Source organism: Paramormyrops kingsleyae, chromosome 12, assembly GCF_048594095.1.
Source record: "Paramormyrops kingsleyae isolate MSU_618 chromosome 12, PKINGS_0.4, whole genome shotgun sequence".
Lineage (NCBI taxonomy): Eukaryota > Metazoa > Chordata > Actinopteri > Osteoglossiformes > Mormyridae > Paramormyrops > Paramormyrops kingsleyae.
The window spans coordinates 11,293,838-11,314,988 of NC_132808.1; the positions used below are offsets into that span (position 1 = coordinate 11,293,838).

General features: G+C 41.5%; 1 protein-coding gene across 1 annotated transcript in view; it reads right to left on the reverse strand.

Annotated features, from left to right (window-relative positions):
- LOC140593640 (uncharacterized) overlaps positions 1 to 21,151 on the reverse strand; it is a 53,338-nt gene that overhangs the window by 19,245 nt on the left and 12,942 nt on the right. The window contains exons 7-13 of the mRNA XM_072718686.1: positions 11,977 to 12,048; positions 8,776 to 8,889; positions 6,768 to 6,872; positions 6,076 to 6,177; positions 5,677 to 5,769; positions 4,073 to 4,153; positions 3,247 to 3,348 (exon numbers count right to left, since the gene is read on the reverse strand). Coding sequence (XP_072574787.1) covers positions 3,247 to 3,348; positions 4,073 to 4,153; positions 5,677 to 5,769; positions 6,076 to 6,177; positions 6,768 to 6,872; positions 8,776 to 8,889; positions 11,977 to 12,048 — 669 coding nt within the window. The remainder of the gene's footprint in view (positions 1 to 3,246; positions 3,349 to 4,072; positions 4,154 to 5,676; positions 5,770 to 6,075; positions 6,178 to 6,767; positions 6,873 to 8,775; positions 8,890 to 11,976; positions 12,049 to 21,151) is intronic.

Consider the following 21,151-nt stretch of genomic DNA (forward strand, 5'->3'; position numbering starts at 1 on the left):
AAAGCTTCAGCGGCAGAGACGTATCCGTGTGCTATATTGTAGCCGATCAGTGTAAACCAGTGGTTCTCAACCTGCGGCCCGTCACAAATGCAAATGCGGCCCGCGATGCTGACCACGTAAAAAAAAATAAAAATAAATAAAATAATAATAAATGGTTTTACAATTCATTTTTAAAAATGTATTCAACAAATAAATGTATTAAACTTTGAACAATATTTTTGTCACATAATCATTTTGGTGATCATGTTTTCATATATGCGCAGAACTGACGCAACTATGAACTGATGCAATTACACAGTTAACGCACGCAATTACAAGCGCGCGCTTTGACAGATTTAAAACAGTCATCAACTAACGATCAAAATGGACAAATTTGTTATTCGAGGAGAAAAAAGATGTGAGGAAAATACTAATGAAGGAACACATGCAAACAAAAAGAGTCGTTGCATCAGCAATGAAGGTAGGAGAGTGCTTGAAGAATGGAAGAATCAATTTGCAGTCAACGAGCGAGATGGACAGCCTTTCTGCTTGCTCTGTAGAAAAATACTGGGTGTATGCAAAACTTACAATGTGAAAAGACATTTCGATACCACCCACGCAACTTTTGACAAGAAATATCCACTTGGATCTCAGGAAAGAGCTTTCCAGATATCTAGTCTTGAAAAAAATGCCATCGCTGAACAGAATACAATGTGAGCTAGCTTAAAAGTGTCAGTCAAATGCAAGAAAAATTCTTTGTCATATGTAAATAATATGCGGCCCGTGAGACTTGAACTTGGACATAGTGTGGCCCACTGCAAAAAAAGGTTGAGAACAACTGATGTAAACACTACCCAGACATGTGCTCTTGTTTATTTCGGTCACAATGGGCGTATTCACATATTTCTTCACCCAATACTAACTGTCTGATTATCATGTTATTATCATGCGAATAGCGCGATTTGCAAGTGGGTGGGTGATCAGAGCCGCTTCGAGACGCAGACGCTTAAGTCAGTCACTCTTGTTCTTTCTATTCGTATCACGAAGCTGTAAAATATATTTAGTTTCTACCTATATATATTTGAAAAGTAGACCGTCCAAGGTTTCTGAGGGTATTTTGAAAATGTGTATATGACAAAAACTCGCGGAGTTATTTAAACGAGCGTGCGGGCGTGCGTGCGAGCGGGCGGGTCAAAAAGTAATGTATTGTAAACGGGGTCGGCGTATATTTTTCAATTTTGGAGTTTTCAATTTGTAGGACAAGCTACTAGTTTGGCAAAATATCACGGTTAAGTATGCTCTGCTCTACTTCATTTTAGACAAAATTAAGTTCATTCAAATCTGGTAGAGTTCCCAGATCTGATGTTACATCACGTTACCGTTTTGACAACTAGTGTGTTTTGCATACATACGCGCTTGTGTGTGTTTGTGTGTGTGCGAGAGAGATGTCTTTCGTGCAATTTTCCACAACCCTTCAATAAATAACGACGTAAAAATCGATCTTTCGGTTTCTTTGTTGTTGTTTGGTACACAGTTAATCTTGCATAAAATTGTGTCATCTTCAATCAGGGTACCCGCGGTCATGGAAAACCTGGAAAAGTTTTGGAATTTTTAAATATTTTTTCCAGGCCCAGGATAAGTTTTGGAATTCTTGGATAAAGAGGAAAAGTTATGGAAAAGTCTTGGAAACTAGCCTTGTTAATTTTTGTTTCCCGCTTCAACGCGCTAACAGAAATGTACGAGTGGAAGTCAATAGTTAACTACCTTGGTAAACATCCGTTTCTGCGCAGATTTCGCGTATTTGAGATCGCTGTTTTTTTTGCTCGCTATTCCAGTTTTTATGGTTTTATTTATTTTTTTGCACGTATTTGAATTTTATTGATCACAGTTTCCCGTTTTTGACTCCGTTTGCCTCTACCAATCATAAGGTATGTATAATTTTAATATTGGGATTAATTTTCCCAAAAATTGGTTTTTGATATATTAAATTTATTTAATGCATTTGCACTTATTTTGATTTATATTACAGTTTTTCTCAGTCGCTTTGGTGCTTTTCTCACATAACTATTAACATTTGCACAGCAATTAGTGTATTTCTCAAAACAATTGGTGCAAACTGCAAAACCTAGTGGATAACCTGCAAAAGCAGGTCACTTGCTCAAAATCGATAATCCATTCCCCAAAAGCAAGTATTCATGTCAATGAAACTGCCAGTGTCATCAAAATGAGAAGTCTTGACACCATCTTTATGAACAAGATCAAATGGCTTTGTCATGTTTTCATTATGACAGTTTACAGTACTCTCAGTGTTTTCCAATGCAAAAAAAGGTCAGAACTAGGTGACACTACCTGAAAATGCTCAAGACAGCACTATACACTTTATGTACAGCCATTTACAGTAAAATCTACAGTAAAGTTAGACATTCCTGTAGGTAGGGAAGTAAGTGAGTACAAGACACTGAATACGTATGTTTCACATTTTTACTGTGTAGGCTGTTTGTAATTTTACAACATTGTGCAAAAGAAAAATACTCTACAGTCACTTATGTAGAATAAACATAATAAACACCCTTTTGGTAGAGCTGTGCACAAATGTGAACAATATAACAGTACATATTGTAACTGAACATACGTAAATCATTCTGGCACATCCAGACGTTCCTGTCTGTCTGGCCACATATTTTTATCTACATCACAACGGATATCATCCCTTGCAATGCAGCCAGGAAAGTATCTCCTGGAGTGGCGAATCCACTCTCTGCATGACTCTGCTGTGATGTCGTCACATGCTGCATCCATGGCTGCTAGCAGGGCCATTTGCGCATGTGAATGCCGGTCAAAAACCTTCCACCTCCAGGCAGAGAAAAACTCCTCTATCGGATTAAGGAATGGGGAGTAGGGACCAAGCACCAGAAAATGTTTAGATTGTGCCAATTTTATATTGATAACATGACTTTATATTTTGGCTTACATGTCCATGGACGATGATTCATGGACTTGGGATTTTGATGGCACTGACATATTCAATTATATAAATACTTGCTTTTGAGGCATGGACTAAGGATTTTGAAGAGGATACCTGCTTTTGCTGGTCATACATGATATTTTGCCATTTGCACTAAGTGTTTTGAGAAATGCACTCGCTGTTATGCAAATGTTAAGTCTGTTGTGAGAAATACACCAAAGCAACTGAGAAAAACTGTAAATGGTAACTTATTTTAATTATGCATGTAAAAATTATGGTTTAGTACAAAATTTCATACTTACAGTAAAATCCGTCCAAAGACATTTTATGATGCCATAAAAAATCCTTAACACATTTTCCCGAACTTAATCCAAAAGCAGCCACTGCAATTGAAATTGAATATCCTGAAAAGAGAAAGATCACATTAGTCATTAATATAAAATTATAAAACAGGAATATTGTCATGTCACGCCCCCTCGTTAACCCTGTGTGGATTCCCCGTGTTTACCAGCTGTTCCTGATTGTTGTCATTAGTTCATTGTATTTAGTCCGCGTTTCAGTTTGTTTCCCCAGTCCGGTCATTGTATTGTCATTCTGTTATTTCCTGCCTTTCCTTTGATTAAACCCTGTGTTCCTCGAGTCCTGGCTTCCTGCACGTTTGTCTGCGCTCTGGGTGCTTACCGTTATGACAAATATCTGTATTTCATAAAATGTTTTCATCATTTAGACAACTGTGGTCTTTCCTTCTGCACTCTTTACAAAAGTAAAATTTACACGATCTAACTCACATGACACTCAACACTCATAATTACTCAAACTAGTAATAATAAAAGAAACAGTATCATAAACTCCGCTTTTCACTCTGAATACAGATGTGTTTTTGTCCATCCATCCCCCTGCTGCCCACACATAAGTCAGATTGAATGGGTTTGGGATCAGGAATTAGTCCCACACACCAGGAACTGAACCCTCATCACTGGAGGTACGAAGCTACTGCTGTGCCCACTGAGCCACCATAATATACAGAAGTTATTAAATGTATTTGTTAATACGATCACAGCAAACCTGCTTTCATTTACAAACACGAACAATAGTGATAATAAATATGAAAACAGCAGGGAAACTCACCTAATATGTATATGTTTTGCATCCAGGCATAGAGATAGAAGTAAATAGCAAGGATCAGCATGTTAAAAAGTATGGGATTATCTGTAAGACAAACAGAGCAAATCAGACACCCTCAGACTGTCATCAGTCTATACAGATATAACTTGATATTAAATAAGAAAATGGCAAGTGGGTTCAAACTACAGGCCAAGGAGCCCAATGCCCCCAGGAGTCAGAGGGTCCCTTGGATCCTCGTGGCATGATAAAGGAGAGGGCTTACATCTGTTCATAAATTTGGCACATATACCGCAAATTTGCACCATATATGTGTTGTCTTCCCATACATAAGAAGAAACATGTAGATATACAGTACAATATGTGTCCTGTATGCAAATATATGTAAAGTGGCCAATTTTTAATATCTAAATATATGTGGAATGCATTGTAGACATAAATGCAGGGCTCTCAAATTTCTTTAAAAGTTTGGAGTGAGATCTGTTAGGGGCAGAGAGTGTGTCTCACGTTCAGTGCATGACTATTTAGAGTCCTGCCTATTGCACTCATCGGATCTTGCTCTTCCACTTCCACCTTGTCTGCACTCCACATGTACGCATCCATGTAATAACATGCTTGCAGTGGGATCACATGTAACTTATTTTGGAATTTGCTCGGAAACAATAATATTTTCCGATTGGCTGGTAGATGGCTAAAAACATTCCTGCTGTGGGATCACATGTAACATTTTGGAATTTACCCTGAAAAAAACAAATGCTATTTTCTGATTTGCTGGTTAGTGGCAGGGACAGCTATAAACTTGGCAGAAAATACATAGATCTGGCCACTCCCCGGTCTCCCCTGACAGCAGAGGAAGATGGTCATCCTGCCAGAGAGACAAGACGTTCCACGTGCCGACCCGGATGGGTCACCTCAAACTGGAACCTGAGTGCCGCCATGCAGCGGGTGACGCCTCAGCACCACACCAGCCCGGATCCCCAACAGGTCAGACCCTATTAGCTCTCTGAAGGTTTTGACTCGTCCAGGGATGGGGCTCCTGAAGGCTTTCCCCCATCCCCTTCACGGTGCGTACAGCCTTCCTGCGGGTGGCTGCAGCAGAGCTACTCCCGTGGAGAGTTACACGGTATCTGCATGTGCGATATATACGCTAGTACAGTCTTCTCTTACACGGTCTTGTTCTGATTTTTTGAAAACATTTATTTCTGGCACATTTTTAAACAATTCAGCACCTTTTGCGTCTTTTCTTTTTGGATTCTGGCAAGATCCATTTTAACTCCATAAATGACTCACAACTTTATTTTCTCTAATTCAATGACTGAACATCTGCCAATAAGGCTGATTTCTTTCATCTGGCATATTCAAAGGCCCCTTGACATAGCCCACATGGTAGATCCGGCCATGAGTGTAACTGCAGTGATATTTTGAGTGTCCTGTGATCTTTTGGTTATACTTTTCTTACAAGGTTTAGTTTTCCTTTTAGAGACGCCCACAGTTACCTTCCCTGTTCTTGGGATTTCCTCCCCAATAAATAGAGCCTCTCTGGGCTGATGCTCGATCACCCACCACTACCTGTGTGTGTTTGTTTAGCGTAACCCTGCCACAGTACTTACAGATGAAATATCCCCAGATTACAAGAATTTCTCCAGGTTCTACTTTTCCAGTCGTCTTAAGGGAATGCACTATCCAAACCACACTGAAAACAACTGAAATAAGGGAAGAATACTCAGTCACTATGAAATTCACGTCAGACACAAAGTATAAAACAGATGTGTTCAGTGGTCCTGTGTTTAAAACCCTTCACAATCTAACCAGCAGGGGGTTCTGGGTTTGAATTCCATGTTGGTATTAAAAAGTGCCCCCTAGTTTAAAAGGCAGCTTTAACAGGGTCATGAAAAGGTAAACAGGGGTGTTTCAGTTAGATATTGCATCGTAGTACTCAAATTGTGTGCACATTAATTATGAAAAATACACTTTCATTAACCATTGACAAAACTTGTAAACATACTTACCTGGGAATAAAACCATGAGGACTGGAAAAGGTAAAATTGTTCCCAGTTGTTCTTTCCAAGCTGCATCTGAGTGAAATTTTTCCAGATGAACACTGACAGCAACTAAAATAATGTAAGAATAGCCAGTCACCATGAAATTCATGTTAGACAGGACGTGAACACAAACATTCTCTGTGGTGCTGTGTTTAAATCCCTACACAACACAGCCCTGGGAGGTCTGGGTTTGAATCCCATGTTGGATACTGCGGTAGTGAAAAAACATCTCGAAATATAAAATGGATTAGGAAAAAGTAACAAGGGTATTTCAGTTAGGTATTTTATCATACATACTGAATAATTGTGAAATTCAGGCATTCTGTAACCATCTATGTTGCATATTGCTGAAATCCCAGTTCCCTAAATTAGCATTAAAAATAATAAATACATTTAACTTTCTACACATCCATCTCCCATAACCATAATCAAGTGCAGTGCCATGGGGGTCTATCCCAGTTAGCACCTGGCACGAGGCAGGGTACACCCTGGTGGGGTGCCAGCCCATAACAGGGCACATCCACTCACACACAACGGGCCGTTTTACCTAAATGAATGTTTTTGGTGTGTGGGGGGCAATCAGAGTACATGGAAGAAACCAGTACAAACAAGGGAAGAACATGCAAACAGCACATGTGTGAACTTATACACAGACTTACTTGTGGATGAAACTGTGATGAGCAGAAATATAATTCCAGTTATTCCTGCAATGTAGTTAATTGTTTTCATTGAGCATTCTTTCATCCAAAGCACGAAGCGAAGAACTGAAAGGACATGAGTATCGAATTAGTATCCATTCACTCACATTGACTCCATTGTGAAAAAGGCCCAACAGAGGGCCCAAAAGGCCCTTCCTTCGTCAGCTGAGGAAATTCAACCTGCCACAGGAGTTGCTGATACGGTTCTACACCGCAATCATTGAATCCGTCCTCTGCACTTCTATAACTGTCTGGTTCGGCTCAACTACCAAATCTGACCTTAGAAGACTGCAGAGGGTAGTCAGGACTGCTGCGAGAATCATTGGAACATCCCTTCCCACTCTCCAAGATCTGTACTTATCCAGAGTGAGCAAAAGGGCTAAGAAAATCACCCTGGACCCCTCACACCCAGCACACTCCCTCTTTAACCTGCTGCCATCTGGTCGACGCTACAGAGCACTTAGCACCAAAACGACCAGACACAGGAACAGTTTCTTCCCCCAGGCAGTCCATGTCATGAACACTTAACAATGTCATGTACACTTAACAATACACGTGGTACACACAACACTAAACCAAATTATTTAACACACACGCTTATTTATTTTTCATATTTGCACATATCAACATACCTATACAAACACATCATACTGGAATGTCTTTTTGCTATTTTGCACGCTACTTTGTGTATCTTTGTATATCTGTATATAACTCTTTTTATTACCTGTGTCTTGTCTTGTCACTGTCTTTCTGTTGCACTGTAGAGTTCTGTCACTACAACAAATTCCTCGTATGTGTTAACATACCTGGCAATAAAGCTTATTCTGATTCTGACTCTGATTCTGATAAAATTCATGTCAGGTACACAGTAAAAAAAAGCAGAAGTGTTCAGAGACCCTGTGTTTAAAACCCTGCATGGCACAGCCCTGTCACCAATTAACCTGAGAGGGAGACTTTGGGCTGCTGGAGGAAACTGGAGTAGCAGAAGGAAACTCACATGCCAGGGGAACACATGCAGACTGTACACAGACACAGAGGAGGGGGACTCAAACCCACATGACATGGGGAGCACATGCAGACTGTACACACACAGAGGAGAGGGACTCAAACCCACATGACATGGGGAGCACATGCAGACTGTACACAGACACAGAGGAGGGGGACTCAAACCCACATGACATGGGGAGCACATGCAGACTGTACACACACAGAGGAGAGGGACTCAAACCCACATGACATGGGGAGAACATGCAGACTGCACACAGACACAGAGGAGGGGGACTCAAACCCAAATGACATGGGGAGCACATGCAGACTGTACACACACAGAGGAGAGGGACTCAAACCCACATGACATGGGGAGCACATGCAGACTGTACACAGACACAGAGGAGGGGGACTCAAACCCACATGACATGGGGAGCACATGCAGACTGTACACACACAGAGGAGAGGGACTCAAACCCACATGACATGGGGAGAACATGCAGACTGCACACAGACACAGAGGAGGGGGACTCAAACCCACATGACATGGGGAGCACATGCAGACTGTACACACACAGAGGAGAGGGACTCAAACCCACATGACATGGGGAGCACATGCAGACTGTACACAGACACAGAGGAGGGGGACTCAAACCCACATGACATGGGGAGCACATGCAGACTGTACACACACAGAGGAGAGGGACTCAAACCCACATGACATGGGGAGAACATGCAGACTGCACACAGACACAGAGGAGGGGGATTCAAACCCACATGACTTGGGGAGAACATTAAATATGCACCCAAAAAAAGTGCAGGGGACTCAAACCAGCAGTACTGCCCAATGGGTACAGATTAACAGATACTGTAAAAATTAAAATTATGAAACCTGTTTGTTTTTAGGAACATTGCAGAAAAGAAATGCCACTATGGCTAATTCTAATCCAATAATCTGAAATCCAATTAAAAGCATACTTACTTCGGAATATAATAAAAAAGATGAGCAAAATTAAGATTCCACCAAAAATCCCTCTAAATGTTGCTTTCTCAGCTGGAGTTGAGTAATATTTTGCTGAAAACTCAATGACAGAACCTGAAATGAGGTCAGACACAAGAAAAAAGCAAGTATTCAGCATTTCATTTATTTAGCAGATGCTTTTGTTCAGATTAAAGTGATGATCAGAGAGCAGGTTCGGCATGCGGTTAATAGGATTAAGTAACTCTGCCAGTTATATGACTTAAACCAACAACCATCTGATCAGGGGCAGGGTTTCCAAACTTGCAGAACCACACACTGTGTGGGTTAAGAAGCAGAATAAGAAGGGTTACTGAGGAGAAGCAACTCACTATATATATTAGGGCTGTCAAAATTAACGGGTTAACGCAGATTAATCCATCATCATGATTAATCTGATAAAAAATTTTAACGCAATTAACCCATCTGCAGCGCAGAATGACTCAAAGTCCCTGAAATGTCTCTGTCAACCCATTTCAGGCAGTTTTGGTGAGTTCCATTTGCTCTTGGAACTCGTATTCCGAGTCGGATTCTGAGTGTTGAAGCCAGAAGTGACGACATGCGCACTCCCGTTTCTCAGAGATCCGAGAAATATCATGGAGCAGCACAGAGGATCCCAAGTTCAGAATCTAAGATGGCTGCGCCCTTTATCAACAGAAGGGAAAGTTGTAGTTTTATACTTTTTAAGTAGCCTACTACTTCTTATTTGTGGCTCATTAAACCGGTCGCACACACTATACCATCCAACTTTTGGATAAACTGAATTGACAGTGCTGTCACTCCAGCTTCACAATTATGGAAGTAAATTAATGACAAAAGTTGTTGATGAAAAAAAACACGTTGAATTACACTTATCGAATAAAAACGCACTGCATTAATGGCGCTTTGAATTTTTGGGGACTGTAATTTAATATGTGCATACATTTAAACATTGAACATTTCAACTGAAAACATTTCATTCGTAATTTCATTGCTTAAATATTCAGTACAAAAATATTCGGCTTCCAAAATTCAGTTCCAAAAGATACGTATTTTAAAGTGCATGTTTATAATTCAACCACATGAATTCAGTTAATTCAATTTTGCCTCAAAATAAATTTCAAAAGAACAAATTCAGTTGAAAACATTCCATGTGTTTTATTCGCATCTTTATTATTTAAGCAGTAACATTCAGTCCTCTTATTTCTGCTTTACAATATTCAGTCCCGTTATTTTCGCTGTTTCAAATACGCTGCCACAATTTCAGTGGTTTAAAATACGATCCGAAATTCAACCCTCTACATCCGGGACTAGCAGGATCAGCCATAGATTGCCAATAGAGTTCTCTTCGGGAACCGCGATCAAAATGGAGCAAGCGATCAGTACAAGTACTGATTGACTTGGCAGCAGATTTTTGTTGATTGTGTTATTTATGTTTCTTGTCATTTACTGGTCAATATGATAACTTATTGCAACCCCAACTAGTAGGTTTTTATGTAAGTAATTCGCTAGCTGCATTAATTATCACCAAACTTATCTTGCTAACGTAAGATGCCTTTTTGATATGGGTCCATGGTATTGCACTTCTGTGGCAGATGGAATGCATCCGACTCATGTTCAAGATGTTCAATAAACATGTTAAGTGCATAAATATTCCCTTTTTTCTTGAGTCTGTTTGCTCATGCAAAATGAAATGCGATTAATATAGATCAAAAATGAATATTTAATCGTGATTAATCGAAATTAATCCACAGCAATCCTGTGATTAATCTGATTAAAAATTTTAATCATTTGACAGCACTAATATATGTATATACCCATCCATCCATTGTCCAAACCGCTTATCCTACTGGGTCGCGGGGGGTCCGGAGCCTATCCTGGAAGCAACGGGCACGAGGCAGGGAACAACCCTGGACGGGGGGCCAGCCCATCGCAGAGCACACTCACACACCAGCCACCCACACATGCACACCTAAGGGCAATTTAGCAACGCCAATTAGCCTCAGCATGTCTTTGGACTGTGGGGGGAAACCGGAGTACCTGGAGGAAACCCCACGACGACACGGGGAGAACATGCAAACTCCACGCACATGTGACCCAGGCGGAGACTCGAACCCAGGTCCCAGAGGTGCGAGGCAACAGCGCTAACCACTGCACCACCATGCCGCCCCTATATGTATATATATATTTTAAAATTTAGAAAGATATAGAAAATCGCAAAACAGGCCTCTAAAAATTCCAATTCCACAATTACCACTATGGCCCAACCTGTCTCAGGACAGGGGTGTTTTGATCAAGTTTTATTTATCATTCTTCATTTGTTATATGCTTAGATATATGTCCTCTTATTTATCTTATTTTTGCAAGTTATTACTGCTTATTTATGTGGGAAATATTGTCTTTTGTTTCCTTAATATTTGGTATTTTTGTCATGTTTGACCTGGATGAAAGTTTGGCTATAAAAGATGGTGGGGCGATAAAAGAGGGTTTTAGTATAAAAACTGTTTGGCAGTTTTGGATGGTTCCGGGGCAGGAGCCTGAATCTATAGCTGAGAGCAGGTGTCTTTTTTTTCTTTGTTCCTTTTTGATTAATTGAGGTGTTCTGGGCATGTCCCACTGGGAGGAGGCCCTGGGGAAGACACCGCTGGAAGGACTATGTCTCAAATTTTACTGTATGGCCTGGGAACGCCTCGGGATTCCCCCAGAGGAGCTGGAGGAAGTGGCCGGGGAGAGGGAAGTCTGGGTTTCCCTGCTTGAACTGCTGTCCCCTCGACCCAACCCCAGATTCAGTGGGAGATAATGGATGGATGGATGTATCTATGGGATTACAGTTTTTTTTGGGTGTCACCTAAAGTCTGATAATGAGATGAAAAATGAGCAGTACATGACAAAACACTGCAGTATGTTTGGAATCTTTAAAGATGCGCCAGGGACTGCTGCTTTATTCTATTTCATATTTATAAAATTACATTTTACTCACAAGAAGCTTTTGTCCAAAGAAACACTCAAATGACGATCACAGCTGTGAGTCAGTCAGCATCCCTGATGCAATCTGGATAAAAGGCCTTGCAGTGATATTGCTATTCTGCCAGCAATGGAATTTGAATCCACAACCTTCCAAACATGGACACAGATCTCTAACCTGCTAAGATACCCATCACCACACACTATTACACTTAAACTTACCTGCACATACAGCTATAATATTGATGAAGCTTCCTATAGACATGGTCGTGAATTTAATATATCCCACCTTGTCTGTAAAATAAATATACAAGCGTTATTTGAACGAATACAATGCAACAGAAATATTTGAACAAGTACAATGCAACAGAAACACATCTCTAGTCACAATAGTTACCCTTAATTATTTTTAAAAATGGTCTGTGCAGTCAGACCATTATGATATTCAAGTTAAACTGATATTCATCAGATTTCATTATGTACAACCACTGAATTTGCAAAAATTAGATTTAATCAAGAATCACTAAAGTTACCCCAACCAAAAACCATGAACCAACAGAGACGTTCATAACGCATTAGCAATGTGACGCGCCACGTTCACATCTGCAAACACTGTGGGTTACAAACACACCAGCTACACACTATGATTACATTTATCAATCAAGTATACAGAACATGCACACACAATACAGATTGAACCTGGGCCCACAAGGATGGTAGTGAATTATGTACATCCTTGATGGAAGATGCAGTACACATTTACAAAATGCAAACCTTTCACAGGAAAGGCAGAGGGTGGAACCTCAGAGAAAAACCAGACCTGGCGCAAGGCCGGTTCTACACAGGGAATACAGAGGGTGGAAGTATAGCGAGAAACCAGGGAATGTGTGTGGTATTGGACCTGACACACGGCCTCAGTAGCCACAGCATTACCTGTGATATATATTTTGTAAATCATATAACCTGGGAGAAGAACTCGCAAAAACTTATTCTAACTATGGTTGGAAGACAGACGAAACAAATCCAGATCTGATAGATGAGATGGAGGCTTTTTGTAGAAGATAGGTACTGGTGATCATGTGTGTAGACAAACAGTATTTCATTTATCAGAATCAGGGCATAATTGTTGTTGACCCCAAAAATGTCATTTTGTAAGTATTGGTATTATGTTTATATTTGTGATGGAATAAATAATTTAGCCAACATTACTTCATAATTGTTTTGTTGTTTTTGTGAAAATTAATGGAAAATGTCAGTTTTTTTGGTCTGCGGTTCTATTAATATCAGAATCAGAAATCAGAAAAAAACTTGATCCCTTAGGCAATGTGATAACTTAGTGTATGGCCGATCGATATCACTTACAGGAATCACAGTTAACTGGTGCGTTTATTGGGGAACAGAACCAATTACTTTTACAGCCTGCACTCGCGCTCTCTGAACCCCTCTGAGGTTCTTTTTTCACCCTTGTCTGACTTCCCCAAAAGTAGACAACACTCCTAATGGTGTGGAGTGGTATTTCAGGTAATATTATTTTATAAGAGGAACAATCAGGATACCACAGGGAAATTGCTTAATATCCAACAACTGCTGTATTGTAGACTTTTTCTCTTTTCCCTTGGATATACTAAAGATTGTAAGAATAGAGTTTTGTATTGTATTACTTCAAACTCGCAATTTGTCCCAGGCCACACTCCCGTAAGGTGCAATATTAGGACATCTCACATCAAATGGTCTGGACCTTGGTAACCTCAAGCTGGCTTCGGTCAAGGTCACCTGGCTTTGCTGTAGGGGTGCAACAGATCACAAAACTCACAGTTCGGATTTTATCACAGTTTTTGAGTCGCAGATTGCACGCCCTGGTTCTACCCCTCCTGTTTCCGCCCCAGCAAACCATGTCAAGTCAAGTTTATTTCTATAGCACATTTACAGCAGTTATAACACTGCACCAAAGTGCTGTACAAGGATCATAAAAGAATCATTAAAAAAAACTATAAAAAACAAGCAACGAAACAGCAACAAAAGATATAAATGGAAATAACTAAAAGTCTGGAAAGGCGATCGAGAACAAATAAGTTTTAAGCCTAGATTTACAAGCGGAGGTAGTTGGAGCAAATTTAATATCACGTGGTAGCTGATTCCATAAACGAGGCGCAGCAATTGCAAAGGCTCTATCACCCTTCTGTTTAAGCCGAGATCGGGGAATGTGCAGGAGGGTGTTACCATTAGATCTCAAAGATCTATGGGCTGGCTGAAGATGAACAAGATCAGCTATGTATGGTGGGGCCTGCCCATTAAGAGCCTTAAAAACCGTCAATAAAATCTTAAAATGAATTCTAAAATGAACCAGGAGCCAGTGGAGTAAAGCTAGAACTGGTGTAATGTGTTCTCTCTTTTTAGTACCAGTCAGCAGTCGTGCTGCTGCATTCTGGACCAACTGTAACCGTGATAAAAGTGACTGTGGAAGTCCAAAATAAAGAGCATTGCAGTAGTCAAGCCGTGATGTAATAAAAGCATGTATGGCCTTCTCAAAATCATTAAGATTTAAAAAGGGCTTAACTTTGGCTAAATTGATATAGCTTGACTTGACCACAGAGCTTATTTGCTTGTCCATTTTAAAGTCCCCATCCATAATTACACCCATGTTCCGTACCGAAGACTTAACATAAGGTTCTAAGGAACCAAGGTCCAATCTGGGGCATTTACTACTGGTATTGGGTTTAAAAAAAAAGAACCTCCGTTTTGTTTTCATTGAAATTTAAGAAATTAAGAGCCATCCATTGTTTAATTTCTTCAAGGCAGTCAAATAATGATTTTAAAAAACTAGTGTCAGTCCGTTTTAAAGGCAAGTAGATTTGTGCATCATCGGCATAAAAATGAAATGAGATGCCATATTTATTTAAAATGGCTCCCAGCGGAAGGATGTATAAAGAAAACAACATAGGGCCAAGTACGGAGCCTTGTGGGACTCCACAGTGAACAGATGCACGAGAGGATGTACAGTCCCCAATACTGACAGAAGAACTTCTGTCAGAAAGGTAGGATCTAAACCACTCTAGTGCAATCACTGTAATGCCCACAAAATGCTCCAGCTGGGAGATTAAAATACTGTGGTCAACTGTTTTAAATGCTGCTGTAAGGTCCAGCAGTACAAGGATAGCATAGTCACCAACAGCTAATAAAAGATCATTATAGACCTTCAACAATGCAGACCCTGTACTATGGAGAGCTTTAAAACCTGACTGTAATGGTTCAAGGATCTTATGCATATCCAAATAAGACTGAAGTTGAAGCAGGACCAGTTTTTCCAGAAGCTTAGAAATAAAAGGAAGTGTAGAAATTGGTCTAAAATTAGACAAGATGGAAGTATCGAGATGCGGTTTCTTTAACAGTGGTTGTACTAAGGCATTTTTGAAGTAGGCTGGGACAATACTGGAGGTCAGGCTACTGTTGATCATTGTCTGAATACAAGGACCTAAAACCTCAAACGTATCTTTAATGAGACAGGGAGGAACAACATTTATAGGACCAGCTGTTAATTTCATAGTACAAATCACTTCCTCAATGGTGGACAAAGACAATCAAAAGTTTAGTCAAATTGACTAAAAGAAGTCGAACAGGATGGAGAGGCTAATGGGACGTAAGAGGGGGGTATAATAAGAGCTCTAATATTATTAACTTTATCCACAAAAAAGTGCCGAAATTTCTCACAAGTGTCAATGGAGGCATCTAGACATTTGGAATGAGTGCCATTAAGAGCAGCATCGATGGTATGGAAGAGAATTCCAGGCTTGTGACTATTATTTGAGATTATATTAGAAAAATGTTTAACCTTTTCAGCTTTAACAGTTTCCTGGTACATACACAGTTTTTCCTTTAAAATGTCTAATGACACCTGCAGCCGATTCTTTTTCCACAAGCGTTCAGCCCTCCTGCACTCTCGTCTAATTGATTGAGTGACATCTTTAGCCACGGTTCAGATTTAGACTCAGGACGCAGGGTTTTATACGGTGCCGCAATGTCCAGAATGGTTTGACAAGTGGATAAAAATGACAAGGTTAACTCTTCAGTATTCTGACAAGAAGAAAGTGTAGAATATAGATCAACATTTTTAATACCGGCAGAAAAGATCGCAGCAATGGAAGAGGTTATTAAGTGCTGACAGCGCACCAGCACACTCGGCTTAGAGGTATGACAGGGAAAACAAATATGAAATTAAATAGGCATATGATCAGAAAATACAGCATCTAATGTTTTAACATCAGACACAGATAGCCCATATGATAAAATAAGATCGAGTGTATGCCCCATCGTATGAGTAGGGCCAGTGATGGATTGCTCCAAATGAAAAGTCCAGTATATCCAAAAAGTCTCTAGCAAGGGGCTTGGAGGGGCAACAAACGTGAATGTTAAAATCCCCAATAATTAAAATCCGATCATATTTTGGCATTATTCCAGACAAGAAGATTGAAAAGTAATTAATAAAATCCTTATTATATTTTGGTGGGCGGTAGATCACTGCGCAGAAAACTGGATCAGATTTATCCAGCTCAAATAAATTCAACTCAAAGTTAGCATATGGCGCTGGAGCCAGTTGTTTAAAATAAAGAGATTTCTTTAAAACGGCAGCGACTCCTCCACCTCGTCCCGATGTCCGCGGTGTATTAAAATAAGTGCAGTCAGCTGGAATGAGTTCAGTAAATAAACTTGACTCACCAGCGCTTGCCCAGGTTTCAGTCACACAGAGTAGGTCCAATCCTTGGAACGTAAAAAAATCATTGAGAATAAAAGTTTTGTTACTCAAAGGCCTGGCATTCACCAGGGCCATCTTAGTCGATGCCACATTGTTGGCAATTCAGGGAGCCCGGGCAATAGGTTGAAGGCTTCTGGGATTTACCCCGTCTTGTCAGAGATACAGCAACCGAACGTGGGGAGCTGGAAGCTCTTCACCCAGGCTGACGACAGGTACCAGCGAGGTGTATGCAGGCTTCAAAATTAATCTGCAAGTGGTGAAGTGGCGGCGATCCGATTCAGGTACAGTCAGCAGTCGATCGAAAAAATTCAGAGGAAAAGATGACAGGGCAGATTTCAGTCTGACCAGCAAACCGCTTCGTTTACCCCGGCGGCAGCGGGTAGGACGCTTCCTCCGAGGTAGATAGATAGGCACGCAGTACAAGTATGCAGGTACTCCCGACAAGATAGTATATGCGAAGAGTGGTGGAGTCTCGAATTGTGCCTTACCAAACTCTCAGTAGTAAGCCCAATAGAAAAAAGGATTTGGTGATCGTAGGTAAGTAGACAATCGGCAAAACCCAGGACGAGTGACACAAACAGGACTAACACAGACAGAGCTGACAACAGCTGACGGCAGGCCACACACACTGGCACCATCTTGAAAGTCGAACCTTTCAAATATGCACGTATGCCTTTTTAGTGAGTCACGCCTGTTCATCATTTGTCCTACCTCTTTTTCCAGCCCTTGTGTGGTTCAATCCAGCTGCTGCTCATTCTCTCTTTTGTCATTCCTAGTAAAAAAGTGTTTCCTAGTCCTGTCCTCCTGAGTCTTGTCATTAGCATCACTCCTACTTGTTGCTTGTGCCATTAGTCTTCCTTTTTGATCCCATGTAATCCCTGTAAACCTCCTTTTGATTGCCTGACACCACCTGCTCCCAAGTCATGACGGAATGACACGACTCCTCTGCGATGCTCCCACGGAGTCTCCTTCACAGCTAATCTTGCCCACACGCTGTCCTCAGTGTCCAACCTCCTGCCTTCACCCCAGTCCTTGGACTGTACTCTACAGTGGTTCCAGGTTGGAATGCCTGACAGTAGAGGGGAAGCGTTCTCCTCTGGATCAGGCAGAGACTTAGGAAGCGGTCCTGGGGGTAAGCCATCCCTGTTACAAGGTGTTCACACTGGACGGGCCTGGGGTTCTGCCGGAGCTATCCCGCTTACTAACGAGAAACTTCATCTCTCTCCTGGTCGCCCACAAAGAGTTGAGGTCCACCTCCTCTGTGTGGACAATGCCCGCAGCCAGAGCAGTCTTCGAGCAGGTCAGGGAGATATTTGCAGGGCTCACCCCAGATTTGAAACTCCAAGAGAAACATTTGGCCTGACTGTCCATAGACCAAATATAGCAGCTCCTCAGGGATGAGGCTGTTCCTCCCACTAACTCCTCAGCCTACTGCAGATTCACCCGACTCCCTGAGACCTTCTGTCAGCTCCTGCCTGTGGAAGCGGAGGTTGAGGAAGCTGACAGAGCCTGTGTTTGAGTCCAACCCCTGAGACAGTCCATGACATGGCTGCCGCTCCCATCTCAGGAGAAGCTGCTGCTGTGCACAGCCCAGGAGAGGCCGTGGCTGCTAACCAGCCTTGTGCCTGACTCCCAGCCACCGCTAGCCCCAGCTCCACGGCCACCACCAGCCCAGAGGGGTGGATCCAGAGGACAGCCTACTAGAAGACTTGGGACCCTTTGGGTCTTGCCCTGGGTCCTGGTCCGTGGGCCCCTGTCCTGGTCCAGGACTCAGGTCACTCCAGTTCCAGGGTCTGGGGAGGTCCCAGGTATTGACAAGGGTCACGGAGAGGGCTTGGCCGAGGGTCTCCTGGAGAGTGTGGTGGGGGCATACTGTCCATGGCGGCTGTTCCGTTTCCTGCCCCCATCTCTGCCCTAGCCCAGTAGGTCCTTCGTCATCCTTGGGTTCTGGTCAGACAGTTTTGGCGGTGCCTCCCCCCCACCCTGCAGTCTCAGTGGCTCCCCTCTGTCCTGCAGTTCCAGCGGTGCCCCCCTTTTTTGGTTCTGGTTCACATCCCAGGGCATCTTCTGATGCCTGCCTTGCAGTTCCATTGGTACCACCTGACCCCGGCCATGCAGGCCCCTCCATGCTCATTGGTCCCGGCCTAGCCACCCAGCTCCCTGGATCTCTCAGCACCTCCTGGTCCCACTGGCCCTCTGAAGCTCAGGAGGACCCGCATCCTTGGGTCAGTGCCCAGCATCCCGGGTTTTACCGGACCCCCTTGCCTAATCCCGTTCTCCTTTGTTGTGTCCCAGTTCTAACCCCTTGCCTTGTTCTGTTTTTAGTTTGCCCTGGCCTGTGTTCCTTGTGGTCCTCGATTGTATCTCTGCCCCTATTCTTATTGTCCCTCCACTTGTCTGCCCTATTTGGTAGTGTGTCCCAAGGTTATTATAGTTTTGCATTTTTAAATTCGTTTTTATTTTAATATCGTTTTCAAATTTGCTATGAATTTTAGTTTAGTTTTAGTTTGTTTCATTAATGGTTTTCTTAGTTTTCGTTTAGTTTTTATTTTGTGAAAACATTTCTATTTTATTTTTATATATTTAGTTTCAGTTTTAGTTTTAGTAATTATAGTTTGGCACAGTTAGCAGAACACTTCCAGTATGCAGACCAAAGAAAGGTATTTATTTCAGCAACATTTAGTGTTTGCACAGTTGACATTTAACTGTGGTTAACTCTGAATAACAAAAATAACATAAGGGTTTAAGATACAAAAAAAGAACCAAACAAATTCAACTTAAAAGTATAAAAGAAAAGCATGAAAAAAAAAATAGATGAATACATCATAACAATGAAATCCTGTAAAAAATGTAGTTTCCATTTTTACATGTACAGTATAACAGTATCAGTGTGACCACTGGTATATCAGTAAACATTTAAAGTCAGCTACAACAAAAACAACCTGCTGTAAAGTGAAATTAAGTAATGAACAGGTTTGTGCATTGTGTTTGTATGTCTGTAGTGTTCAATATTACTTAAGCAAGAACAGAATCATGGGTAATGAATCTTTGGTCTAGAGCAGCATTAAAAGTTTTGAAGGCTACCGAATCACAAAATCTAGTAGACATGCCAGTTTCAACAAACAAATCTACAAGTGCATTTTCAAGTTTCTTATAGTCATGTGAATTTGTTGGCCAAACCTCCGCTTTTTGTAAGCACGATGTCAGAGTCTGCTGCTTGCCAAGTTGAATTTGAGAGCTAGCACTCTCGCCGACTTTATCATCAGTAGTTTTCCTTTCTGAATCTTTTGCCATGAACGACTTGTATTCTTCCCGATGGTTAGTTTGGAGATGTACTTTAAGGTTTGTGGGGTTTTTCCCCTTAATTTCAACACCACAGTTTGTGTTGTTGAACATAACAATGCATTTGCTTTTTCCAGTTTCTAAATTGAATTCGAAATAGTCCCAAACAGGACTCTGTCGTTTCCTACCGGCAGCCATCATTCATGTCCGTCTTCTTTATCTATCAGTTACCTGTAACTAATCTCGCTGTCAGCCTCAGTTGCATCATTCGCCATCTACAGGTGATGCACAAATAAAGCAGCCTGTTGGTTTAAACTAAACAGACACACGTCCGATTTTCCGAAGTGGATGAACGCTTATTAATTACGAAAGCGATTATTTATTTTTTGGCAATTATTATTTTATTTTAGTTATTTTTTTAATAGCTGTTGCTAGTTTCGTTTAGTTTTAGTTTTTCAGTTATTATGAATTTTTAATTTTATTTCAGTTTACGAAAATGTTTTTTAACCAATAGTTTTCGTCTTAGATTCAGTTTTCGTTTACGAAAATAACCTTGGTGTGTCCTTTGTTTGCTGTGGTCTCTGTCATTGCCCCTTTTGTTCCACAGTCCCTGCTGAGCTTCTGTACCTTGTGCTTTGTTGTCTCTGGTCTGGTGTCCTGTCCTGGTGTGTATCTGGCTTGGTGTTCCCCCTGCTGTCCCTGGCCTCACCCTGGTTTGTTCCGTGACCTTGGGCCCAGGTCCTGTGTCAGTACCCATCCAGTGTTTTGTCTTGCCCTGTTCAGTCTGGAGGCCTTTTTCCCTCGGGTCCTGGGGAGATAGTCTTGTGTGTCTTGTTAACCCTGTTTGTTCCCATCTGTGTCCTGCCCTGTTGTTTGGTCCCTCTAGGTCCCCTCCTCTGTCTTTCCAGAGTGTACGCATTGGGGGGGGGGGGTAACTGTTACACCCTGACTCTACCCTTTCTGTTTCCTCCCCAGTTCCTTCCCCAACCTCAATGAGCCACAGCTGTTCATTCACAGCTGTTTGTCCTAACTCTTATTCCTCGTATGATTCACTCCAGCTGCTGCTTGTTCTCTCTCTTGTTATTCCTGTTATAAAAGCGCTTCCTGGTCCTGCTTTTAACGTTGCTCCCACTTATTGCTATGGTCAACCTCCTTCCTCTGTCCTTCCTGGGACCTGGGTATAGACTCTATATGGACAATTTCTATATGAGCATGGCTCTCTTCACCCATCTCTACTCTCTGAACATTGGGGCCTGTAGCATGATCAGGGAAAATAGGATTAACTTCCCTAAAACCAGGGAATTAATGGTTAATGGTTAATAATTAATGGTTTACCAAAGAAAGCTCTGCTCAAAGAAAGGTCCT